Genomic DNA, 27,311 nt, shown 5'->3' with positions numbered 1-27,311 from the left:
ATGGGAAAACACATTATAAATGTAAGGCATTGCTACTATTCTTTAATTCACCACACAAACTTTTATTTTGATCATTTTGGATTAAACATAAACAAATTATCATCAATTATCAGGCACCATCTCATAAAAGAAAAATGATTTTAATGCCAAAAATTATAGGGAGGACTTACTGTGGAGCTATGTGTGTGGAAAGCAGTCCTCTCTGTTGAAGACATTTGCCCTTATAGAAAAACATATTTCAGGGCTGTTTTTTCCACTGCCAAAAATGTTGGATTTATACTCGGGAACCACTGGCCCAGACAACCTGCAAGGTATCATTTAAGCTCCAGAATTCTTCCGCACATTGACTGTTATTCTTTACTAAATAAAAACATCCTTAAGGAACAGAATTCGATGACAGCCTTCAACAATATAATTTTGACTAAAATCTATAACTGTGAGAAGAAATGACTTAGCCTCTATTGAAACAGTTTTTTCAGCCAAGTCCAAAAGATGCTGACTGCTCTGTCGATTCATTTGTGTCTGTGGGAAACGAGCTGTGGTTTGGCCTTGTGGAGACAAACCCCACATCAGGTGGCCACTTTCACTTCCAGGCTGCCCCTGTGGCCTCCCCTTCCTACAGGTCCAGCAGGGATGACCTGGGCAATTTTCCTCTCCCACATCCCTGAGGAATGTGGTCACATCCCTGTATCAATCATGCTTTTTACTTTATGAGGGTATGACATCTAGGGGACCTTCCTGGCCTGGGAGAGGCTGCCCCTTCTACACAGGCTGGTTCCTACAGAAAATAAATAATGTACCCACGAACCCACCTTTCTAATGCACTCCTGCCCACCAACCCCTAATGCAGCAGAGGCTTTGCCTATGAATTGCACCTGAATGTTAGAGACCTGCAAAGCTTTTGTGAAGGTCTATGCACCTGCTCAGGGGTAGACCCTGGGCTGTGAGAGGCTGATGGTACCACCAGCCTGTCCTTCACCACTGTTCAGTAGCAAAGGGACAGGAGAGCTCTCAGGGGCCCTCAGGTCTGGGGAGCTGGTGGGCAGCATGGGCTGAGCCCCTCAAACTGTGGCCACAGATTAGGCCAGCAGGAAGAGAAGTTCTCTGCAAACACATGGACCCCTTTCCCCATCCCCAGCCTAATGTGAACCTCAGTACTGCCAACCACAAAGATATGAGGCTCAGTCACTGACCCCCAGAGCACCCAGGAAGACTGTCAGGAAATTGACATGTCTTTAGCATGACTCTCCTGAGTCTAGGACTGTGAGCAAGAAAACACAGGCCAGTATGACACACAAGAAGGACAAAGAGAACCCCAGAGCTCAGTCACAGGGGCTGGCTCTGCAGAGATGACCTCTTCATGGGGGGATTTTATGGGTTAAGACCTGGGGTACAACCTTGAGCGACCTCATTCACTCTGGTTTTGATCACCACAACACCACCTATGGCTCCTAGAAGTTGTGTCATCCAAAGGAGATGGACATGAAGGCAAAGAGAGCTGGCTCCTCAGTCCTGTCACCCTCTCTGTCCAGGTGAAAAGGACACCCACCAGCTTTCCATGGTGTTTTCAGCTTGGCTACCCTCACCCCACCCCACCAGCCTCACACCCCTTGTTCTGGAGTAACTCAGAACATGACAACTCAGGAACATGAGGGGATAAGACAGCAGCCCAAACTCAGGCCAAGTGGCCCTGGAGGCCCTCTGCTCCCTCCCATGAACAAGATGGAGAAGATCTTGCCACCCTCTAGGCTCTGAGTGGGCAAGAGAGGACCCAGGCCCCAGGGGCTTGCACCAGCCAGGGAGAAGGATGAAAAGGTCCCCAGGGTCAGGTTAACTCACGCTGCTTCTCCTGGAGGACGCTTGACGTGCACGGCGTGGCCCCTTCTCCTACGAAAACAAAAGAGATATGAGCAGGTGACCCGCTGCCTCTCCTGCTCAGACACTGAGTTTCCTGAAAGAGGCTATGGCAGCTGCATCTGTCCCTGTGCTCCAGACTTAAAGATGGGCAGAGGTTTCTATCACCCCCTTCCATCCCTGCCCCACCCACCACACACTTAGCCCTGGGTCTTTTGGGGAGACACAGTCCTGAGCTTGTGGGACAGGCTATGGGACACCACTGCTGCAGAGCACCTGGCCTGGCTCCTCAGTGATGCCCTAGCCTCCTCGCCTCTCCCCACCCTCATAAAGCAACTGCTGGCCAGAGGCTGCCATCCACCCACACTCACTCTTTCCTCTAGGGTCAGTCCTGAATGCAGGGTCCAGGTGACAACTGTCATGTCTCTCTCTAGCCCAGACCTCTCTCCTAGATCCTTGATCTGTACATCCCGCTGCTTGCTGAACTCCTGAGGCTGCTTCTCAGATACTCATGCTCACCATGACCACAGCTTCCTCAGTAAGTCTGAGTACCCCCCTCAAATTGTCTGCAGCTTCCCCAGTTCTCTGAGGAAAGGAACAGAGGGAAGCCACCTCTGGGCTTTCCTGGGGCTCAGAGCCCTTCCCCTCAGGAAGCTGTCATGCTCCCTACCCAGTAGGACTCAGGGGAAGCTCCATCTAGGAAACATCTCCATCTCCACAACCAATCATGCAGGCCTGGTGAATGACTCTTTTTTTATTTATCTTTTCCTTTTTCCTTCCTCCTACAGGGAGCCCTTCCACATACCAACCATCAGAATCCCTCACCCTGTCTCCAGAGCCCTCTTCATGCCATGGCTGCCTTTGTGGCTCATGTCACTCGGCTCATACCCTGTCTCCCGCATCCTCAGAACCAGGGTCCCTGAGCTGCCTCAAAGGCAGGCAGGCATAAATAGGGGAAGAACAGACAGTTAGAAAGCCAAGATTCTGTTCCAGGCCTCCCCTGATGTGCTGCGTGACCTGAAGCACATCACTCTTCCTCTCTGGGCCTCATTCCTACCAGACAGTGTGAGTCAGTACTCTCCAAGGACCCTCCAAGTATTGAAAGCACTTGGGTGGTGCTGCATGATAGACACTTGGATTCAAATACTAGTTCCTTCACTTTCTAACTGTGTGCCTTTGGGCAAGTCAACCTCATAACCTCTATGACTCAGCCTCCTAATCTATGAAATGGGGATCATACCAGGATGTACTTCAGGGAGTTATTGTGCATAGTAAATGACTGACATACATACGGCCCCTAGAACACAGGCAGGCACATCACAAGCATTCAATAAATGAGGACTGCTTCTATCATTGTTTTATTTATTTACTTTTAACAACCAGTTAAAGGCCTTGTCTCTTCCATCTTTATTACGTCACCAGGTACAGCCAGGTGGAGAGAACCAATGGTTAACACATGAGCCAACTCACGGTGCTCCCCAGCCCCAGGGGCACGGCAGAGCCTGTGCCAGAGAGACTCAGAGAGCAGAAGCCCCACCCACCGTGACAAGGAAGGCACAGGAGTGACAGCAGCCCAGGTACAGGCAGAAACAAAGAAGACCCAGCAACAGCCACACAGGTCAGGGTCTAAAGACCAGCCTCACACCTGGGTACCACCCACAGCCCACAGAATCCAAGTTCACCTAGGGAAAGTCACCTGCTGCCACCAGCAGAACAAGGACCTAACAGAAATTAGGTCACATGTTCAAAAAACACCTCTATCTGCCAAGTGTGGTGCAGGGGCCATAAGGGATACAGAGATGAACAGGTCAAGGTGAGGACAGAGCAAGAACAATTCTGCCTACAGTGGTACTGTGCTAACCACAAAGGGAAGCATGACGGCAATGAGAAGAGAAAAAACAGACTCCTTTGGAGCCAGGCCGAGCTACTATTGGAGCTTCCACAAAAATAGGAAAGGGCCGGCAAGAGGCCGGCAGCAGGCCAAACCCAGAGAAAAGCAAAGTATAGGAGATTGTGGCCCTGGGCAGGAAGCCCATCTACAGATAAGAAAACTGAGGCTTAGAGAGGCAGAAGAACTTACAAAGCCTTCCAAGTCTACATCTCCTGATGTAGACTTTTTCTCCTGCACTCAAAACTGGCTGCATAATTATCAGGGCCCAGTGTAAGAATGAAATGCAGTCATCCTGTTCAAAGAGCCAGGGGAGGGCCGGGGATTTAGCTCAGTGGTTTCACCGCCTGCTGCACAAGCACAAGGACCCAAGTTCAATCCCCTCCCCCCGAAAAAAAAGAGCCAGGGGAAAAAATGGTTAAGGTGCTAAAATTACAAAATTTTCCTTTTTCCTGAGAACTTTTTCAAACTGTCACGGTGTTTTTATTTGCTACTTAATGCTGTGCTCCTTTGTTCACAGGGACACTCTTGAGCTGAGTGTTGACCTCACAGGCCTGGGGCCCCCACTCCCCAGCCTAGCACATATGCATGTGAGGCTCACATGCTCCTATATCCCCCCATTGCCAGCCACTAGACCCTCAGACCATGCCATAACCAAGGGCTGAAAAGTTGAGTTGTGCACTAACCTCCCCACAGGCCTGCCTCCTAATCCAGGGTAGACAAGAATACTTTGACCTCCAGGCCCAGGTTTGCCAAGGATATGCAAGAGACTTGATTTCTGAGTCACCCTGAGAATATACTGTGGCACTGCCAGCCCAGTCATGGATGGCTGCCCCATGCTGAGGCACGATGGAACAGGAGCACCTGAGCACATCCTGCCTGCACTGTTGGAGGGAGAACAGAGCTACAGAGGGAAGCCAGTTGGGGCCAGAGGTTAAGTAAGCCACGTACCCACCCAAGACCACAAGGCAGTATAAGGCAGGACCACGGCCAACTAAAGCCCCCAGCACCCACCCCATTGCAGTTCACTTGCAAAACTGACTTGGGAAGATTAAACAACTCAGAATTCAGAACAGTAAACCCCAAACCCAGGGTCCTTTGGAACACTGGTCATGAGCCCTGAATACAACACAAAGCCTGCTGGCATTTCATGGCCATGTGAATGGCTGAGCCTGGTGGAGGAAGGAGTCCTGGTGAGGGTGCAGCCAGGTCTCACTCATCACTTCTGTGTTCTCATTCCAGGCCTGCAGAGCTCTATACCTACATAGTTTACGAGCCACTGATCCCATTCAATATTTTCATTACCACAAAGCAAACATGACTTGGAGCCAGGGCAGGATTTCCATGGGCAAGAATGCCTGCTGTGGGGGCAGAGTGAGGGCATGGAGCCAGCTGGGCTTCTGGGGACACAGGGGTGAGAAGCGGGGTAGGGCAGGAGGTGAGTGGCCTTGCAGTGCTGTGCACAGGGCCTGACTGGGCACCAGGAAGGAAGGGTCAGGAAAGGAGGTCAGAGCAAGCTCTGAGCTTCCTCACAGCCAGCCCAGAGTGCAGGGAGATGTGTGTAAACCATGAAGCCTTACATGGGTGTACAGGTGCTTTCTGCACTACCCAGTGCTCTCTCACACTGAATTTGTTTAGGTTTACATCTGTGCAAAGAAGACCCCATTCACAAGTAAGAAAACTGAGCCTCAGAGGGATAAAGCCACCTAGTCTATATTTAGATCTGGTCCCTCTGACTCCCCAGCTCTGGTGAGGACTCTTCCCTCAGACTCGCCCTGCCCCTTTTGGTGTTCCTAGGCAGAGGCTCCTGGGAGAGCCCGATGTGTGGAGGCAGAAGAGGCTGATACAAGACAGCAGCTGAGCTGTGGGAGAGGGGTGTGGAGCAGGGGCTGTTTGCAAGGGGTACTGAGGAGAAGCATCCAGAGGCCAGGACCAACTGCCCCGTGTTTCCCTTCGGCTTTGTCTCCTCTGAAGCAAAGCTCAGTGAGGCATCCCCAGGGCCTGGGGAGCTGATGAGGCCATCCATTTGGGCAAGAATTAGCTTGATATTTGACTACATATGTGTGGGGTCCAGATAACATAAAGCTGGTCCTGCTGCTCAGCCCAGGCCAGCTCCATTTTCCCTGGAAGCTGCCACTATCAAGAGGAAGAATTGGTAGTGAACTCCTGGCTTCCTGATTAGCAGGATCCCAGGATGACAGCGATTAACTAAACGTGCAGCTGGCTAAGCTGCTGCCTAAATGAGACCTCACTTGTCCTAGAGCTTTGCAGGGCCCTTGGGCCCCACAGACTCACCTCAGCTAGAGCTGGCTTCACTCACAAAGCTGCCAGCAGCTCTGCACACAGGACAGCTACACAGAAGAGCCTTTCATGGCCACCCCAAGAATTGTGCTAGTCCTTGCACTCACACAGCCCTGGGAGTCTTGGGTGAACCTGCTAAGGGCTTCCTGAGTGATCTTCTACTTCCTCTTCTGACCCCCCTTCTAGCAAATTGTGAGCTCCCCTAAGCAAGGGAAGCAGAAAGTGTAGCCACCAGCAGGATCACTTTTAATAAGCCCAGAAATGAGAAAGTCTTCATCCAAGACAAGAGTTCCATAGCTGCTGAGGGAGGAATTCTGAAGACTGGGTCCTGGATAAGAAGGAATTGGGAATCCTCCTCCTGCTCTACCAGAGAGTATCTGAGAAGTTCACTGGAGCAGCCCCAGGGATAGCTGAGGCCAGTGTTTGTCCTGAGCTTCCCCTACCTGGCCCTTGGGAGCAGGCTCCAGCACAGCCAGGACCTCAGCTCAGGAACCCTGGCTGGGAGAAGAAAGACTCATATGCTCCCTCCTGCTCAGGTGTCCCCAAATGCTGAGTCTCTGCTGAGCTGCAAGTCAACATTCAAGTTCACGACCTCTCACTCAGCCTATGACAACTACAGTCATTCCTTGGCTCTTCAATTTATTCTCCACAATAGCTTCTGAAAAATCTTTCTAAAAAGTGGTCATTACAGCCCTGCTTAATTCAGTCTATGGAGCCTCAGGGTCACTCACGAGAAGGCTCCAACTCCTCAACCTGGCATTCACGGCATTCAGCTTCAGCTTTTCTGCCCTTGCATCTTCACTGGGACCTTCCCATCCCTTTTTATCCCCGCACAACACCTCATATCCCAGCTTTGGCGCAAACAAACCCCATGTGGCCCCCCAAATCTCCCCACTTCTCATGCCTCTCTCCACATCTTTGTACCTGCTATTCCCTCTGCCCGTTGTGACTCGCTTGGTCTGGGCTGGCCCCAGAAAAGCCTCCTGGACCCCTGCGTCTCAGCTTCAGCCTTACATTTCCTGGAATCCCTCTGTACTTCCTTCCTACTCATTAGAGCTGTTAGCTCATTGAACTGTCACTGCCACATGTGGACTTGAGGCTGAGCCATCTGTCAAATCTGAGTCACTCACATGGATTGACCAGCACAGAGTCTGATGCAGACTGGAGTGTAAGGGGGTGATGGGTTGTGTGGATGCAGGAAGTCCTTAACTGCTTTGGTGTCAAAAAGTGAGGAGAAGCATACACCCAGAAAGCACAATTGTAAGCAGACAAGTAGGCGCTGCAGACAAAGGACCAACTCTGTGCTGGATGGGGGAGGGGTGTTCCAGGAGAGGGTGGGCCATCAGGGAGGTCTCCTGGAAGACTTGCATAGGATGATGAGAGCAGGAGATGAAGTCAGGGAAGGTGGGGCAAAGACAAGGCAGGAAGCTAAAGAGCTCCACATGGGCTTGAGGGTCAGCAAGCAATCCTTGGCCATTTGACTAGAACATAGAATAATTGGAAGCGGGGGAGTGACTCAGAAGAAATGCAGATGGAGTCAGAGGGCAGTCTTGTGATCACAGGATATAGCAATGATTTGACAGCTCTTTTAAAATGACCCTTAAGGTAGCTGTCCCAGGGCAATCTGATTACTGTAGTAATAGGGAACTTACTAACCCTAGAAAATTATAATTGTTAGAAGAAAGTCTGGAACCAAATTGCGGATGGCCTTACATGGCAGGCTGGGGATTTATACTTCATTCTTTAATCATCAAAGACACAGATGCCAGTTCCATAGCAGACTGATACTACTGAGCTTCTAATTTATAAGCAGCACAGTAGGATCGCATGAAGATGGTAAACTAGGACTACATAATCCAAATGTTTCATTCTGACCCAAATCCCTAGACAGTAACTTCAATTAGTTTCATGTAAATTAATCTCCAGTAATAGCATAAAATAAAAAGGAATATCCTTTACAGACCAAAGTTACATGGCACCCCCAAAAGAGAAAAGCCAGGAAGATCTGATGGAAGGAAGCAGGACCGGCTTTGCAATTTACAGAGCCCAGTGCAAAGTGAAAATGTGAGGTCCCTTATTGACAATCACTATGAATCTTGAGATGATGATAGCAGAGCATAAAATCAGGTGTGGACCCTTCAAAATGTGGAACTTTGTGCGACCACAAAGGTCAAATGCCTACAGAGTTAGCTCAGGAGAAAGGAAAGCACAACCTCAATCCTGCAAAAAGAAGGTCTGTGTACCGAATAGTTTCTCTGGTGTGAAAAGTAAAAGTATAAATAAGGATCAAAATGTATAACTGATAATGTGAACTAGGAAGAAAAGGTCTAAAGGAGTAGGGGAAGTGGGAGGGGTAGGGGAAAGGAAAGAAGGGAAAAGAAAGAACATGAGAAAAGGAAAAAATGGAAACAAAGTCTTTGTAAATAGGGAAGGGTGGAGGGGGTAAAGGGAGGGCAGGGGAATGGGGAAAAAATAACCAAGATACATCATGCAAAGGTACAAGATGCCAGTGATGAACATAACTGTACTGTATACCTACAATGTACCAATAAACTAAATGGAAATAAAAAAGAAGAAAGTCTGTGGTCAAGGTGATGGCAGCTCAGAGGCATGAGAGCAACTGAAGCTTTTACAATTATCCGGGTTTCTGCAGCTGATAAGCCAGTGCTTTGGTCCTTCTCTGACCCCCGTTTATGCCAAGCAAAGACATCTGTCCACAAGTGTGAAAACAATGGATGTTTGAGAGTTAGGATACCCTGGGAGGCTGGAAATACCTTAGAGGAATAAATCAGAAGCTACTAGCTCAATCCATCCAGTAGTATTTCCCACCAGCCCTAATAATTAGATGACAGCAGGTTGTCGTAAACAGACAGATCACATCACTCAGAATTAGGCTAACAGGGAGCTGCAAATACAAAGTGGAGTACAAATCCAAATATTGATAAATATTAAAGGAAAACCAGCACTGTGGAAGAAGGATATCAAACTCCAAGACTGAAGAAAAGAGAGTACAAGGAAACAGACCTATGGTTTCCTTGGACCAACTTAGTGTCGTAATTCTGAATCATTCTTAAATTTTAATGTGCATCAGAATCACTTTGAGAACTAATTAAAACAGAGATTCTGAGCACTACTTCCAGAATCTGACTAATTCAGTAGGTCTGGGTAGAGCTCTATCATTCACATTTCTAACAAGTTCCCAAGTGGTGCTAATGTTATTGGTCCAGGGACCACTCTTTGGAAACCATGTAAATGCTTGCAAAGACATAAACCAGAATTGGGGGTGAACAGGAGGAAAAAATAGCTCTTTGAAAAGCAAGAGGTAGAGAAATTGATCAGGGAGATCTAGACAATGATTGCCTCCCTGCTGTCAATGACAATGTAATCCTGCTCACACAAAGTTTATTTCAGGAACAAGAATATCTCTGATTGCAAATAGTTCCTTAAGTGACAGCTCATAGACTACCAGTATAAATTATCTGGGAAGAGACATGCAAATCCTGAGCATAAAAGGTTAGCAACACAGCAAGATCTGTCAAGTACCAAGTAGAATTTATTCCAGAAATCCAAGATTATTCAGCATATGAAAACCAACGTAATACAGTATACAGATAGATTAAAAGACAAAAACTAGGTAAGCATCTTGATAGATATGCAGAAAAAACTTTTGGCAAAATCTAACTTTTTTCATAATAATCATTTTTAAACCACATAACAAATTAGGAATAAAAGATGTCCTCAAACAGCTAAAGGACATCTACCAAAAAATCAGTTAACATCATTTTTAATGATGAAAGACTAAAAATATTCCCCTTAAGATCAGGAACAAGACAAAACGCCTGCTCTCACCACTTTTATTAATACTATACTGGAGGACCTAGTAAGGGAAATTAGGCAACAAGGGAAATAAAAGATTTGCAGATTGGAAAGGAACAAGTAAAGCTACCTCTACTTGGAGGGGACATGATCTCATACATAGAAAGTCCTGGGGAAGCCCTCTCAAAAAAAAAAAAGTAATAATTGAATTGAGTAGAGTGGTAAGCTATAAGTTCAGTATATAAAAATTTATTTCCAGGGCTGGGGATTTAGCTCAGTGGCGCTATGCCTGCCTTGCAAGTGCAAGGTCCTGGGTTCGATCCCCAGTACTGGAAAAAAAAATGTATTTCCATACAGTTCCATGAAAACAACCTGAAAATGAAATTAAGAAAACAATTCCAGTTACAATAGGACCAAAAAGAATAAAATGTTTAGGAATAAATTTAACAATTGTAAGACTTGTACATTGAAAACTATAAAAATATCTTTGAAAAAAAATTAAAGAAGACCTAAATAAATGTAAAGACATTCCGTGTTTATGAATTAATTGATCTACAGATTCAACACAATCCCTATCAAAATCCAGCTAGCTCTTTTGTAGAAATTCACAAGCTGATCCTAAAAATCACATGGAAATATAAGGACCACAGAATAGCCAAACTAAGCTTGCAAAAGAAAAAGTTGGTAGACTTCCACTTCCTAATTTCAAATTCATTGCAAGCCTGGTATGCTGGTACATATATATGAGTAGAATAGAACTGAGAGTCCAAAAATAAATCCTTATGTCTATGATTAGTTGGCTTTTGACAAGGATGCCAAAACAATGCAATGGAGGAAAGAATGGGCCCTTCAGTAAATGGTGCTGGGACAATTATTTCACCATATGCAAAAGAATGAGGTTGAATTCCTACTTCATAACATACACAAAAAAACTCAAAGTGGATCGCATACCTAATAATAACTATAAAACTCTTAAAACAGAGGTAGGTTTTATTTTGTTCTTGGATTAGGCAATGGTTTCCTACAAATGGCAACAAAAGCAGAGAATAAAATAAAAATAGATAAATTGAACTTCATCAAAATTTTAAAAATTTGTGCTTCAAAAGATATTATCAGGAAAATGTAGAGATAATTCACAAAATGGGAGGAAACAAACACAGACACACACACACAATGTGTTTCAGACAAGAAAACTTCAAAAGAATGGCAGTTAAGGATCATATTCTTCAAATACAATGGAATAAAATTGCAAATTAACAAAACAAAATCTATTCACTAGTGTTTTTGTAAATGGTTTTAAATAGCTCTTTGGGTACAGAGGAGAAATACAGAGGCTTTGAACTACTTAAAAATGAGTGATAGTGAGAGGGTCACTTATCCAAAACTATAGAATATGACCAAAGTGCCTGCCTCCAGGTCTTGTAGAGTCCAAAGCTTAAACAGTTTTGGGGTGCCCTTTAAGGAAAAGATTAAAAATTTTTTCTTTTGCAAATTTTATCAAAACAAACCAAAAAATAAAGTAACAGTTGAATACGATGCTGGAATCCTCCAAGGAATGTCTGAATTAGGTAACGAGAAAGTTTAAAATGTCTAGAATTTAGAAAAGTATAAATAATATGAGTCTCAAGAATGTAGGAAAAAAAATTAATATATATCAGTGGTGGCAAACCTATGGCACGTGCTACAGCAAGCTGTGTGTATCACTGAAAGCTCCACAAGGTTCACCATTACTGATCTACATCAATTAAGTAGAAAGATAGAATCAATTAATAAAACTAAGAGCTATTTCTTTGAAAAATCACTAAGATAGGTAAATCTTTGGTATAATATTGAGAATGAGAGAGAGGTTAATGGATACAGATAAACAACAGAGGAAATGAGAAAAGACATAACTTTTAAGCAAGGAATTTTTTTCAAATTGATGAAGGATATTTTTAAAACTCTAGGGCAAGGGTAATACTAGTGAAATATTAAAATATTTCCATTATATCATTAGATTCAGGATCAAACAAGAAAGCCTGCTATCACTTCTATTATTAGATGTTGATCTGGAGAGCCTATGCAATTTCTGAATTTATTTTACACATTTATGTTATATTTTTATTGTTAATTATGGCTTTTAGGATTAAAAGTAGATCTCTGTCTTATGGTGATGGGCATAAATGTGACAGACAAAATTCTAAGGTGGCTATACAATGCAATTTAAAAAGAAAAATAAGTAAGTAGTATAAATATTAGCAAAGATGGTTTTATTTGTATTGTTTGGTTTGAATTTTTTTCCCCCGGGAGAATAATAAACTCTGCAGTGGGGTTTGCAACTGAAGGAACAGCTAAGAAAAACTTGAATCTTATTTGTATTGTTTGATTTTCCCCCCCAGGAAGAATGAATTCAAGAAATAACATTCATATTTGTATACTAATCTTCATAGCAGCATTAGTCACAATAGACAAAAAATGAAAGCAATCCAAATGTCTATCAACAAATAAACTGAAAAACTTATTGTGGTATATACAATGGAAAATTATTTGGCCACAAAATGGAATGAAGTACTGATTCATGCTGCAACATGAATGAATCTTGAAACAGTATGCTAAGTGAAAGAAGTAAGACACAAAAAGCACAAATACTATCTGATCCCATTTCTGTGAGGTACTTAGAGAAGTCAAATTCATGGAGACAGAAAGTAGAATGGTGGTTGTCAGGGGCTGAGCAGGGTGGGGATGGAGAATTAGTATTCCATGGTGCAGAGTTTCAGTGTGAGATGATGGCAGAGTTATAGAGCTGAATGGTGGTAATGGCTGTACATCCAGGTGACTTAATGCCACTGAGCTATACACTTAAAATGGTTTAAAAGGTAAATTTTAAGCTACATGTTTGACTGCTTTACCACAATCAAAACTTTTAAGTGAAAAATAACAAGACACGCAATTGTCAAATAACAGTAATACTAAATAAGGTACATTGACCAAATGCTGAAGGATCCCTTTCCATTAAAATATTTATATGCTGGGCAATAAAGCATCAAAGAATCTAAATGCATAACTAAGCTTAAAATACAGAATGTACAATAAACAAACACCAGACACAATGAGAGAACTATAATGGGAGAGGAAAGCAGAACCAAGAGAAGACCCAGGGTCCCAAATCCAAGGGATGAAGGCTCTAGAAACAGGGGCTAGGAGCTGAATTGTCAACAGCACAGACTTGACCTCATCCTGTGGGTGGCAAGGAGCTGAAGTGGTGGGGCTCCCTTTCCAGTAGGGATCCTTGAAGGACTGTTCCGTCCATAAAGAAACACATGTATGCAAAATTCCTTAGGGGCAGCAGCAAAGAAACCATTCACAGACAGTGAGAAAGAAAAAAGTCACACATGAGTAATTAACACCCTAAGCCTGTGCCACATATGGGTGTAGGGTCTAAATTTATAACACCCAAGTAGAGTGGAAACCCTAAACTATAAATTTAGCCTACAAAAGATACAAGATGAAGGACATACTTCAGCCCAGCAGAAAGATACACAAGACCAATTCTATGATGGAGGACATTTGCACAGTGTAGGGCACCAGACTTCCACAGAAAAGAAATGGGAGTGAGCAAGATGAGTTCACAATAAATAACGAAGAAACAAAACCGACAAGGGATGGTTGGCATGCATATGCACACACTACCCAGGATCAGCACCCTCAGAGCCAGTTATCAGAACAACCAGAAAGTGTCATGTGACATATGATTTAAGTAGTTAAGGAGAGAGAAGAGGGACTCTAAAACACAATTCAGGTTTCAGAAGAAGAAGGTCAGCCCCATGAGGAATCTGTGGAGCATGAGGTGTCTCTACGACATACAGGAAGGATGTTGCAAAAAATAAGGGTCTGGAGCCCCAGAGAGAGGTCTTTGGGAGAGGTATCTGAAGCACCCATAGAGGAAATACATCCCCTGGGGTGAGTCCTGTGTTTAATTTAAGGGCAGGGAACTTAAAGGAGGCAAAAGTGTCAGTTCTGTTTACACCACCAATTTGTCTTGCAGACTTTTGCAGCAAAGGGTTTTCAGTATTTCCTCTCCCCAAAATATTCCCCAGAGTCTCCCTCTTCTGGGCCTTTGCTCAGCCTGTCTTATTGCTGTTACCTGGGCTCTGCTACAGGCTCCTACAAAGTGACAGTGAAATGCCACCCTGTTCATCTTTACTTCTCCTACATCCAGCACAAGACTGGACCCCTGTGAGGGCTCCATAAATGATCATTGAAATGAAAGAAATTAATCTGAGTGTTCTGTCGTGTTGCAGGATTTCACATTAAGAATTCATGGGGAATGGGATACAGAAGACCCTGGAAATCTGCTGACTTGCTCTTCTTCAGCCTTTATTCCCTGCCTCCTTTTCCCTATTCTGTTCTAGGAGGACACAACGTCAGCTGTTGGACTCAGGCAAGCACAGCCCTAATGCAACTGAGTATCAGTACCACAAAGCATCTTTTAGAGCTGTTCTTATGCGAGATTGTTCAGTCTTATCCTCCTCCTTCAGCACTGTAATTAACTATTACTGAATGCATTCTGCAAGCATTGTCTCATTTCATCCTCGTAACTTTTGTACTAGTACCCTACTCTGCAGATAGAGGAATGTGACTTTCCCTGGCCACAAAGCCACGGAGCGGCATGCCTGAAGCTGTAACCCAAACCTCTCGCCTTCCAAAGCTGCTGTTTTCGCCTCTCCCATGGCCTCCCCTTCTGCTTCCTTCTCTCCCTCCCTCTGGCTCTCCTAGCTCACAGTGCCTCCCGCTCACCCCCTCCTGAGTTGACACTGTGTCTGAGTCAGATATTCCTCAGCAGACAAGTGGGGGTGGGAGCAAGAAGAGGATGGCCAGATGAGTGGTAAGCACAAATCTGGATTTGTCTTTTTGTGGTACCGAGCATGGTCAGGGAGCGGGATATGGAATCCTCGGTCTCTTCAAGGGTTTGTGGGGTGAAGGAAGAACAGGCCAATGACCCATTTGCAAATACATGGCTATGAAGAGGACATTGCCTCTGGATTGGCCTTGAGGGCCAGGTGCTGAGCTGGCTCTTCCTTGGATGTGACAGTGGGTCAGGGTGCCTTTCCTTATAAGACTCAGGGTTTCTTGGCCCTAAACTTTATGGGGCCCAAATTGAGCCAACTCCCAGTCTAGTCTGGGAGGAGAGGTCCTAGACTGGGAGTCAGGAGCCTAGGAGAACTGTGGGTAAAATGTAGCTTCTCTTGAGTTCTTCATTTGTAAAATGGGAAAATCGTCCCAGGTCCGTCCATTTTTCAGAATGGGTGCTTTGGCACAAGGAGCACCCTGAACCAAGGAGGCAGGGGTGAGGGATAAGAAGTGGAGCAGATGCTAGGACAAGATGGCCATCCTCTTGGGCTGAACCAGGACCATCTTATTGGCTATCTGATGAAGCCAAGAAAGGAAGGAAAACAGGAAATGAAAGCTATGCTTTGGATGTAGTTTGTCCCAAAGGTTCATGTGTTGGTGGTTTGGTTCCCAATATAATAATACTGAGAGGTGATAGGACCTTTAAGAGGTGGAGCCTAGTAGGAGATGATTGAATCAGAACTGCCCTTGTGAAAAGCTTGATCCTGGTCTTGTGGGGCGGGATAGGTCTCAAAGGAGTGGGTAAGTCACTATGAGAGCAGGTTATGATAAAAAAAAAAGGGGGAAGCCTGGCCCCTCCCCAGTTTCCTACTTCCTCTCTTGCCATGTAACCTCCTCTGCTCACATTAATAAAACTTGCCACTTTCTCACCTGTTCCCATCCTGCGATGCTACCTGCCATGCTGTGGAGCAGACAGTGGCCCTCACCAGATGCCAATATCATACTGTTTGGTTTTTCCAGCCACCAGAATCATGAGTCAAACAAACTTTTCCTTATACATTACCCAGTGTCGGATATTCTGTCATAGCAACACTAACAAGACAAGACATGAGAAAAAACGAAAGGAAGAAGAGTATGTGCAGAGGGCATAGGGAAAATTGGCTTGAGGAGAACAGGTTAAAAAGGTAGTATCCTAGGGCTGGGGATTTAGCTCAATGGTGCCATGTCTGCCAGGCAAGAGCAAGGTCCTGAGTTCGATCCCTAGTACAAAAAAAAAAAAAAAAAAGAATCCTAGATGGGGTTCTAGCTATGGCTCTGGTTCTCACTCCAATGCAACATTAATCAAATGCACCCTTCAACTGAGGATCTCTGAGCCACATGTCAACCCAAATTTTATGACCTCCTTAACTATATCCTCCACTTGATTTTCAAAGCCTAAATTCATCACCTTGATCCTCTCCTATGCCTTCTTCCAAAAGTCTTGCCTCACTCCTCTAAGCCAACAACCCTCAGCTTAAGTCCGATGCCTATGTCTTGACATACACTGTGTCCTGCATCACAAGGCAGAAGCCTCAGCTGAATCACCTGTGATCCCTCCTGCCAAGCATTTACCCACAGCAGATGTTCTATACACATTCAGTTGGTGATTTTTAAAATGGATAAATGGATAGATGGCTGGATCCCTAAAAAGATAAGCTTTATCTGCTGATGAAGTCCCCGGACCAAAGTCCCTTCATAAAAAACTTTCACCAGATGAATCTTCGACCATGCATTCTTCCTTCAACAGCTCAGCCAAAAGAAGTCCAGATCCTCACTGCTGTCCTTCTCCCCTAACACTTTAGCTCCTGTCCATGCTCAAAGGCTCCTCCAGGTGCCACCTCCCTTATCCAGCAGATTCCAATCCCACAGACCTAGCAGGGGAAGGAGCTTGGACCAGCACCTGCCTTTAATTATCTATGATCCCAAGTGGTCATTCTGTAGGCCAAAGAATCCCTGGAGAAATACCCTGAAGTTTTGCTACATAAAACCCCAAAGATGCTCCCCAAAGGGTTTCTGCAGGTGACAGAATTCAGGGATGCTGTGAAGGAAGACAACCAGACAGATGACTCTTCATAGAACACTCAAGTCCAAGCCCCAGTTGGCAGCCCTACCTCCACTCTATAACACAGCTATGTGCACACCCTGGTCATGAGAGAGGCTGAATCTCACCTTGATGCTCATCTAGCTTCCCCATGGTCTCAATCTGTTCCGCCAGGTCATTTGAATTCCACTGGCTCATTCCGATGAGGATGGCATTCTTCCCTTCTGCCATCTCCTCTGTGGGAAGAAGCAGAGAAGGGCATGAGCAGGCAGGGCTCTGTACAGATGACCCTAACAGGAGTTTGTGATGTCAGGGAACACTTATTTTGTCCATGAATTGAGGTAGACTTGAACTACCTCAATTGAAGATGTCTGGGGTTATAGATGGAAACTGCAGGGCAGCATTGTTCTTGTACCCTACTGGGCCCCCACGTGTTACAGCAAAAGAAAGTAGCAAGAGAGCAATCATTAGAGATGCTGAAAACCCACAGAAGGCTCCATTCCTGCACCAAGAGTAATATTTCTTGAAAGGCAGTGTGTTTGAGAAAAAAGGCCAAACCTCCTCACTTGCCAGTGGTCTTCCATTGGACTTCAAGTCTCAATTTTCCCATCTGTAAAACACGACTGGTAATGACCAACTCATAGAGTTGTGAGGATTAAATGAGATAACAGATATAAAAGTCTTAGTGCATATGAAGTGCTCATGGATAATCACTGCAATTATTTCTTCATATGAGAGGATTTGGGTGGATCTAGGTTTAAGGGGACAAGAGCAGCTCTGGAGTAAGGGGACTGCAGAAGCCACATTCCCAAACCACTCTGAATACAAGTCTGTGGGTCCCCTACCCCCAACACACTTATGGTACAGTACAGTTCTACATCCTGAAAGGGACACTTCTTCAACAACAGACCCATAGTAATGAGTGCTCTTCTCCTTGTCTCCATTCCCAGAGAGACAGGGCTTCCTCGTGAAGAGCTTTCTCCTCTCCTTCAGAGACAAGTACATGATAATTAAGAATAAACAATGAAGCCAGGAGCCTGAAGCAGAAGGACTGCAAATTCAAGCCCTGCCTGGGGAACTTAGTGACTTAGCAAGATATATCATGTACAGGTACAAATTCTAAAATGTACCAATAAAATAAAACAATAAAAAAAAAAGCTTAGTGACTTAACAAGACCCTGTCTCAAAATAAAAATAAAAAGGTCTGAGTAACATTTTGGCCACTCTTTTAAGATCGTGACACAGGATATTAACCATTGTTATTCTCTAATTATTTCATTATGAAATTCTGTTTTATTTTTTCATAGAAAATGGTATTTTTTAATATTTTCTTCATTAATATCTACTTGTGTTACATTAAAATTCAAAAGAATTTTTAAAGGTCTGGGAATGTAACTCAGGGCAAAGGCTCTGGGTTCAATCTTCTCTACTGCAAAAAAAAAGGAAAAGATAAAAAATAAAAAGGGCTAAGGGTGTGACTCAATGGTAGAGCACCCTTGGGTTTGATCCCCAATTTAAATAAATAAATAAATAAATAAATACAGGGGTGACACCATTTTCATCGGCAAGAACTTTATCCAGCAATGAGTGCTGCTGTCCACCATTCTGATTCACTCAAACTCAGTAATCCAGAACCCATTCCTTGCTAGGACACCTCCTCCTGCCTTATTTTACTAATATCTTTGATTGATTTAAGAATACTTATGAAACCTCACTACCCTGTGAGACTGGTATAATTTATTTACAAGTATTAACTCAAATACTAAAAAAAGAAATTATTACTGTCTACTTTATAGACAAGGAAACTGAGGTACAGAGTATTCGAGTAATTCTTGCCCGAAGTCATTGGCTAGAGCCAGGATTCAAACCTAGATGTACTATTTCAAGAGTCTTGAAATCCAGCCTTTCTGATACCCTGCCTTGGACATCCTACATGGGCTGTTCAGCGCTCCAACCAAGCACACACATACACCTATTTCCTAAGCCTGGGACACACAATCTGGGGACTAGTTTATATCTAGCAGCAGCCTTCTGTCCTGGGAAGAGCATTGACCTAGTTCCAGTGCAGATGCTGTTACCTGTGAGCTTTGTGCTCACACCCATCCACCACTATTTCTATTTTCTTATTCCTTAAATGGCAATAGCAACTCTAGCACTAACTCTTTCTAGCAAGCCATCATGGGGACATATAATAAGTAAGTTCAAACAAAACCATACAAGTCAAAATGTGCACAAACAAACAAGGGCATTGTTCTTGGGGAATCAGAACTGTAATGAGGTTAAAAGCTCCGTTTCAGTGTTAGATTGACTATTTTCAATCCTAAACCCACATGTGTCAGCTATATGACCTTGGACAATTCAGTTTTATAAGCCTCAGTTTCCTCATCTACAAGATGATATTAGAATTGTGCCTATATATAGGATAGCTGTGAGGATTAAATGAGAAGAGGCAGGTCACATGTTTGCAAGAGTGCCAAGCACATAGTGTAAGCACAGATGGAGACAATGTCACATGAGGGTACTACCATCACACTACTACCACCAGCAGCATGTGGTATTGCACCCTAATGCTCTCCCTTGGGTCCAATTATTGTCTGATCTATGACATTCTGTCCTAGTCCCAGAGGAGATAATCGGGATCAGCCTGAAACCTGCCTTGAGTTCTCTATCTCCTGATTCAGTTACTCAAGCAAGCAGCTATCCATTCATTCATCCGAACATCAATTCTGTAGCGAATAGATTCCCCACCACTTACTACTATATGACCTGTGAGACACAACCTCCTTTCTGTGGGAAGCCAGTTGTGTGAAGGAGACAGTAGCAAATAACTCTGGCATGGTAAGGTGAAAGAGCCAGGCTCTAGGTCCATGGCTCCGTATGCAGTAGGAGCTCAGCATATGCTAGTTCCTGTTTTCTACAATGGAGTAAGTTCTTTCCGAGGGGTGGGTGAGGCAGTTGGAGTTCCATGGGGCTGCCAGGGCTCTGGAGCCCTGCTCATGCCTACTTCTGTGCACCCCATCCCTCTCTCTTCCTAATTCTGTGTATGACCCAACTCCATCCTTTCTTCTAGGTCTTTTGTCCGGCTTTCTATCAGATATCTCTCTCTCTCTCACAGATTCTCAGGGAAAGAAGCACTGCTCTACACTGGTGTCTCACATCTCTGGGTCCTTCTCTGTGGATTTGTCTCTCTTGGTTCTTGCCTTTGTCTGTCTCTCTTTCAGGCTCCCTGGCACCCTCTGCTGTACAAGTCCCTCTCTCTGGATGGCCTCACTCATGCCCCCAAGTCTCTCCTCATCCCTGCACCCCTCTCCTGCCCTCTGGGTGGATGAGCCCCTTTTTTCACCCCTCTCACTCTCTTTGAGTTTCTCTTTGTCTGGATCCCACTCTTTAGGATTCCCAACCCATGCAAGTCTTTCCTGCCCACTCTGGCTTTGCTCCTCTAACCTCTGCTCTGGGTCACCCTCTTAACTCTCTGCTTCTCTCTTGCTGTGTGTGTGTGTGTGTGTGTGTGTGCGCGCGCGCGTGTGTCTCTGCATTCTCACTCTTGTTCCCTCTCACTCTGCTCTCTCATATTTTCCTTAGCATTCTTGTTCTCCCAGCCCCATCACTCCATTCCTGTCTCTACAGCTGCTCTGTGCCCCGTCTCTCAAATGTTCTTTCTCGCCCTCTCTCTGGCAGCAATGGGCTTACCCCTGAGAGCAAACACACACACACACACACACACACACACACACACACACACACACTGAGGCAGCAACTTAAATGTCTCTTTTGGGGGTTCTTCAGGCAAAGGGGTCCTGTGGCTCAGCTCTGAGCCTCCACTCTTTTTTCCCTCATTATAGTGTTACCTCCTCATGGGAACCACTGAGGCCAGAGAAGTTGCATCTGGACAACTACCCTGGGTGTTGACTTTGCTTTTCATCCTTTGTCACTGTTCTCTGCATGCTGAATTTCATTTCCCTGTGACATCTGCTGTGAACATGGTTTTGGCATCTATGTCACTCCACTAAACCTCAGCCCCTGCCCAGACCAAGCTCCAGGCTGAGCCTCACTCACCTACACCTCAGACATAGCTGTGACCTCAACCTGACTCTGACCTTGGCTGAAGGCTGGACCTACCCTTAAGTCGAACCTTCAGGGCCCTAAGCCAATCCTTCCTCCTGCTCAGGGCCTCAGTTTCTGTGGGATCTATGGGACTTGGAGAGTCACTTTGTCCTGTGCCAGAAGGCTTCACCTCCAGCACATGGAGGCAAGGGCTTTGTCACTTCCTGCACATGGCCCCTCCACTACCAGCCATTATCAGGCCCACGTGCCTGGGCCACTCTCTTTGAGGACCTCAATGTGTACCACTGTGGTGCCTTTGGGACAAAAGTGCCACTCTGCCCTTTACTGTTTACCACTCTCCCCTGTCCCCCAACTGTAGCCATCACCACCACTCTCCCTCTATCACTTGTGGTAGCCCCCACTCAGCCCATCCCCAGAAGCCTTTGGGGCTGGCCCCATGTCATTCATGTCTCCACTTTCCTCCCTTGGTGGGGGGAAAGCAGTAGGGGTCCAGGGGCCCATGACATGCCTGCAGCTTACTTCCGCGATGACCCCATTCCCCAGGAACAATCACCCAGCTTCCACAGTGGTTTCCTTCCTCTCCACTCATGAGACAAACCATTCTATCCTTGCCAATTTCCGGAGAAACTGAAGGCTCAAAGACTCAACACCTGCTTGATGTCAGACAGCAGCCAGTCAATGGCACAACCTTGATGAAGACCTGGGTCCTCTGACCTCACTTCTTCTGCTCCTCTTCTCCCACCTTGGAAGACCTGTGGAAAACTGTGTGATCACAGCAAAAACCCAGTCCAGGAGGAGAAGAATTAGACCATGTTCCTTATTCTCTATGAGATCCAACCTTGCATTAGAGTCTTTGTACATAAAATGGGCAATTGGTATAAATAGGATTATTTATCCCTTCATCACCTTCCTCTCTTGGTTGCTATGGGAAACCAGAGGTAGGAGCCATAAGCAAACTGTACAACCCAGCATCCAGCTCCAAAAGCCCCAGCCTCATACCTGGCAGGGGAAGAAGATCAGCTGGGACTAGACACTGAGAGCAGGAGAACAGAGAATACACAGGAAAAGTGATGGCAGAAGTTTCCCAGCCCCCACAGTCCCCCTGCCCTGCTGGGAGAGGGAGTCCCATGCTTTGTTCTTGGTTAAGCTACCCCCCTGGGGTACATGTGCCCTGAAAATAAACTCGGGCTCCACTACCACCATCACTACCACCACCACATCCGCCATCACTGGCCCTGCCAATGTTTTCCTCCCTATAGCTGTCAAGTCCAGACTGTTTATGCATATTCATGAAGGGAGGGGCTGCTATTTAGATACTAGAGAGGAAAACCAGAAGAAAACAAGTATTCCCCACTACAGTGAGGGAACAAGCCCAGACACTGTGGCCAACAGGGCCTTGCAAGGCCACTTGGGTGTTCCATGGAATGTTTGGAGCCTTCAAGGTCAAGTCTAGCACCTTGTTGCAAAAGCATTGCTGCACAACTGGCCCACAGTAAGACAGAACCTCAGGGACAGGGAACCAGGAATTCAGATCTCTTGTCTGCTATTTCAAGACACTTCCACTGAAACTATCTTTAAGCAGTTAAGTTCAGGACAAAAGCCTTTGTTGGTACTAGATGTAGGCTGGTATTAAAACTCTAATTGGAGTATTCTTTCCATTTAAAAAGAAGATTAAAGGGCCGGGGATTTAGCTCAGTGGTTCCGCCACATGCCTCGCAGGCGCAAGGACCTCAGTTTAATCCCCTGTACCAAATAAAGAAAGAAAGAAAGTAATATAAAAAGAAGATTAAAGTTAAGGATGTATCTGATCTTTTTTAAAGGAAGACACATTTTACTATAGAAACAGACCCTAAAGTGACCTAAGCTTGACATATCCAACCACATCCCAGATAAAGTCATCTGACACCAAAGGGACCGTTTACAGCCAACCTTGCATCTTTTTAGGGATGGAGACTCCAAAGGACATTTTCACTTTCTAGAGCTTAGCATCTCATAGGCAGGAACCCTATGAAGTCTGGGCTGTCCTAACAATTTAGCTTCCCTCCTTGGCCTACTAAGCTCTTCTTACCAGTGGTTTCCAGCTAGGCTACCCATCACCCAGAAGTCTTCATCACATACAATAAGAGGCTTGGTCACTCAAGGTCCAAGCATGGTTCCATTTGACAGGTCCATCTTACACGAGAGATTCTGAGTTCTGAGGCTCTGGCCTTCTCTGGGGTAGGGACACAGGTGCTGTGGGCCAATCTGGACAGAAAAGCACACCCAAGGATGCTGACTGCCTGCCATGACTTGGGCACCAGGGCTGAGTCCAGGCCTACCTCTCCCTGCTGGTACAGTGGGCCAGCAGCACTAAAGGGCTCCTCTTTGCCCACTCAGGCCACACCAGCCTTGCTGCTGTTTCCCAGAGGTATCAAGCTCATTCCTCCTGTAAATACTCTATGCTGGCTCTTCTCACTGTCCAGAACACTCTCTCCCAAATCCACATATGGCTCACTTCTTGTTATTCAGTGCTCAGCTCAGGCCACATCCTCTGGGGACCTCCTACAATCCCCCAACCACTCTCTCACATTCCCTTTGTTATAGGGGGGACAGGTTCTGTTTTGTAACAGTATTAAAATTATAATGGACACTCAATAAGCTACACATATTTTAAATGCACAATTTGATAAGTTTTGACCTATGTAAACACCTGCGAAATCATCACCCCAATCACGACAGTGAGCCCATGCCCATCACCCCCCGGAAGTTTTCTCCTGCCTTTTTAATCCCTCCTTCCAAGGCTTCCTGCCCTAGGAGACTGCCAATCTGCACCTGTCCGTACAGGCTAGTCGGTATTTCTAGGGTTTGATATCAATGGAATCATACAGTGTGGGCTCTGTTTCAGTCTGGCTTTTCTCACTTAGCACGAATATTTTGAGATTTGTCCAGACTGTTGCAAATACTATCAGTTTTTGTACTTCTTGTACCACAATTTGTTTATTCACTCACTCATTTATGTACATTAAGTTTGGGGCTAGAATTTTTAAAAAACTGTTAGAAAATTCATCAGCCCATGTTTAGGTGGACATATACTTTCTCTTTCTTAGATAACTGCCCAGGAGTGGAACGGGTGGTAGTTAAGAATGATTAACTTTTTAAGTAGCTGTGGTCTCTTTTCCGGTACACTGAGACTGACGCTTGGAACTTGATGGCCAGATGCTCAGTAATTACTTGTTGAAAGAGTGAAAGAAGGAGGTGGAACTGTAGCTCATGCTCTGCCTCTTTGTGTGGCCCTGAATAAGTTTCCCTGACCTCAGTTTCCCAGGATGTAAAATAAGCCAGGATTGCTGGATTTAAAGACCTTGAGGGGCCTCCCAGCTGTGAAATGATCTGGGTTTGAGACCACATCCCAGAAGGAGTGCCTGGGGGAGTGGAGAGAAGAAAAGAAAGAGGTGATAGGACCAAAGGAAGGAATAGAACCATCAAGAAGAAAGGAATGAGGGATGAGGCCAATTTCATCACAGTGAGATCAGGGAAGAGGAGACAAAGACAGCAACCAGCAGGGAAGGAGCAGGAAGGATCCACAGCTGCCTGCAGAGAAAGCAGGTGAACAAGGCCCCCAGGGACAGAGCTGACCCTCACGCCACCCCTGGCTGCCTGCCTCCCACAGCAAGCCATCATCTCAGCTGAGAGTGCAGAGCCTTGACAAACTGCAGCAATGTCTTAAATAAAAGTCTTCTAAGCATCAAGATATTGAAGCTGTTGTCGTCACACTGTGGGTTAGTTGCTATAGAGAAACAGCCCCAGCAGCCACTCCAATCAAATGCCAATGGGAGATAGGAAATGGGCCTCAAATGGGCTGGTGCGGGGCTGGTGTCAAGGAGGGGGTTCTCCGCCCACAACCAGAAATGGGGGAAGCTTGAGCAGGAACAGCTCCCCCTACCCCAGCCATACTTCCCTGAGAAACCATCCAAACAGTATTCTCCATTTGGGGAGACACTGAACTGCTATGGAAACTGAGCCCAGAAAAGAAGAAAGACCCATCTGGCACCACAGAGCAAGCCCATGGCATGGCTGAGTCCATGTCCTAAGGGTCCTGCTCTGGGTCCAGATGTTTCCCTAGCACTTCTTCTGTTTGCCTTTCAAGACTCATTTGCCAAGCAGTCCAAACCTGGCCTCATCTTGGGAGTAAGTCGACACCCTCAATGCGGTGACTTCTCAGAGTGGCAACTGGGGACCCCCTGGGCTGGGGAGCAGAACCTCAGGGCTCTCCCCGTCCCACCCAGCCCAGCACGGCATGGCAAGTGAGGGCCTTTGGGCCTCAATTCCAGGCTGATTTCCCTCCTGCTGCCCACACACTTACCCTATGTACACGGACCTACAGGCCTTGGCTCACACAGTCCTCTGCCTGACATGGCCGCTCCAGTTCTCAGCCTCCAGTTCTTAGAAAGCTTCGAGTTCTTCCAACCCAGCTTGGGCCTCACCCCTTTCCACATCTTGTCCACTGCCTTGACACAAAGCTAATCTCCTCGCCATTTTCCATGCCATTATCCCTCCCCAGTCACTTCGAGGGGCCCTCTAACCCTGGCTCCTCTCCCACCTATAAGGATGAACTTAGAAGCCACCTGCACACCGCTGTCAGCACAGCCCCTGCAGTCTCCTTTCTCACTCCTCTCCCCTTGCTCACCACCCCACTGCCCTGAGAGTCTTCCTTTAGAGCCTGGAACGTCCCCTCGTCTTTTCTAGTCCAGCACCATCATCTCTTCTATCTTGTCTGTCTAGAAGGCTTTCTCTTCCCCTCCTCACCTACCCAGCTCCCACCTACACCAATGTAGGTGTCCTTGCATCATGCTGTCTCATAACAGCTGGCACAGTATTGTTTACTCGATACCATCATCTCCCAGCAGCAACTGCATTTCCCTTTGTGTCATTGCCCGGTGTTTGCTCTTCCACTAGAATATAAGCTGATGAGATCAGTGACCATGCTCATTGGATTCCACAGTGTCCTATGCTCAAAGCACAGCTCCTGGCACAAATTAGGGGCCCAACAAATATTTCAGAGTGAATGGATGGATGGATGGATACTGAGCTTCTGCCCTCTGGGCTCTCACATATTGGGCAAGTCTGGATGGGGAAGAATACTAATTCCCACCACAAATCCTCTTCTTAGGCTTCTAGGGAGATGATCCCACTAGGTGTGAGGACAGCATTGACTTACCTCTAGCATCAAAGAATTCATCATCTGAGCTCTCCACTGAATCGCTAAGGACATTTCGAAGGTGCCAGGGGGCACCGCCGCTCGGGGAAGGGCCACCTGTCAAAGTGAACACACTTGTTAGTCAAGCCTGTAACAGTGTCCCAGTATGAAAGAGTCTGCCTCAGACACTCTTGGACTCAGGGTCAATCCCGTCCTGCATGTCTATGCCTTCTGCCGCTGCGGCCTCAGACTTCACCAAGTGCTCCCACTTTTATGCTTTCAGTTCAGTTCCCAAAACTCTGTCTGGGGAAATTCCATGGGGCAGGAGTGAGTGTGTCCAGCAGGCTATTTGTTACCAGTGAAAGCTCTAAGTTTCCCCATCACTGGCTAAGAGACTTAGCCAAGGTGATAAAGGGTAGCAGTCAGCACCAGCTGAGCTATGGTATCAAATTATCTCAGCTGTTTAAGGTAACAATTCTTACACACCAGAAAGAAGGGGGGCTCTGTTCACCTTGGTCATGCAAAGGGGCCATCACCATAAGATGTTACCCTCTCAACATAAGACTTCAAGGTCCACTGAAGTAAGGGAGAAGAGCATGGAAAATCACATCCAGTATTAAATGCTTCTGCCCAGAAATGACACACCTCTGCTCACTTTCTATTGGCCATAGTTGGCAAATCACATGTCCTGCACACAACCAAGATCATTTCCACAGCGGCAAGTGCTAGGGAGAACTCAGACCTCTCCCTTCCCACCTCTGCCACCTCCTCCTTCCACAAATGTCTCTGACAACGCCATTACAGCTAAAAGACTGAACAGGCACGCATGTATGGATTTCGTGTCCACAGAGGAAAAGTGATGAGGAAACTCAGCCACACTCATCAAAAGCACTTGGTCACCCATTCTACTTATAAATGTTGGACCAACGTGATGTCTGCCTTTCACCTCCAATTCATAGCTGACACTTCTCTCAGATAAATCCTCCTTGTCGCTATGACTCTCCTTTGTGGTCAAAATAAGTATCTGAATATCTTCCCAAATGCATGTTTTACCTTGTTTGCTGTTATTCTCCTTGCTTTTAAACATCATGCCTACGTGGGTTTTTAAACGTGTACTCTTCAATTTGCTTCAAAGGGATCCTAGGTCATCCCTGCCCTTATTCAGGGACTACTCAAAACAACCCCGGGAGGGTGGGGGGAGTTGCACATTCTTACAGAAAGAAGAACCTATAAAAATGGGTGTGTCAAGAAGCAGCCTTCATGTAGCTTCTGGATGGAAGATGCTCCCTCCTCCTCTTCCT

General features: G+C 45.8%; 1 protein-coding gene across 3 annotated transcripts in view; it reads right to left on the bottom strand.

The window, feature by feature from the left end:
• The window catches only part of Pitpnm3 (PITPNM family member 3), an 83,015-nt gene that overhangs the window by 43,128 nt on the left and 12,576 nt on the right, over positions 1–27,311 (bottom strand). The window contains exons 2-4 of one of the 3 annotated variants that reach the window (XM_004857262.4): positions 26,032–26,127; positions 16,898–17,005; positions 1,840–1,887 (exon numbers count right to left, since the gene is read on the bottom strand). In XM_004857262.4, the coding sequence (XP_004857319.2) occupies positions 1,840–1,887; positions 16,898–17,005; positions 26,032–26,127 (252 nt within the window). Of the gene's footprint in view, positions 1–1,839; positions 1,888–16,897; positions 17,006–17,327; positions 17,353–26,031; positions 26,128–27,311 lie in introns of those variants that run through there. The other 2 variants (XM_021238045.2, XM_013076865.3) reach the window with 2 other exon arrangements.

This window comes from Heterocephalus glaber, unplaced genomic scaffold, assembly GCF_053883595.1.
Source record: "Heterocephalus glaber isolate CG9 unplaced genomic scaffold, H.glaber_assembly_v1.0 deba00001564, whole genome shotgun sequence".
NCBI lineage: Eukaryota > Metazoa > Chordata > Mammalia > Rodentia > Bathyergidae > Heterocephalus > Heterocephalus glaber.
This window is presented reverse-complemented; position numbering and strand designations above follow the sequence as displayed.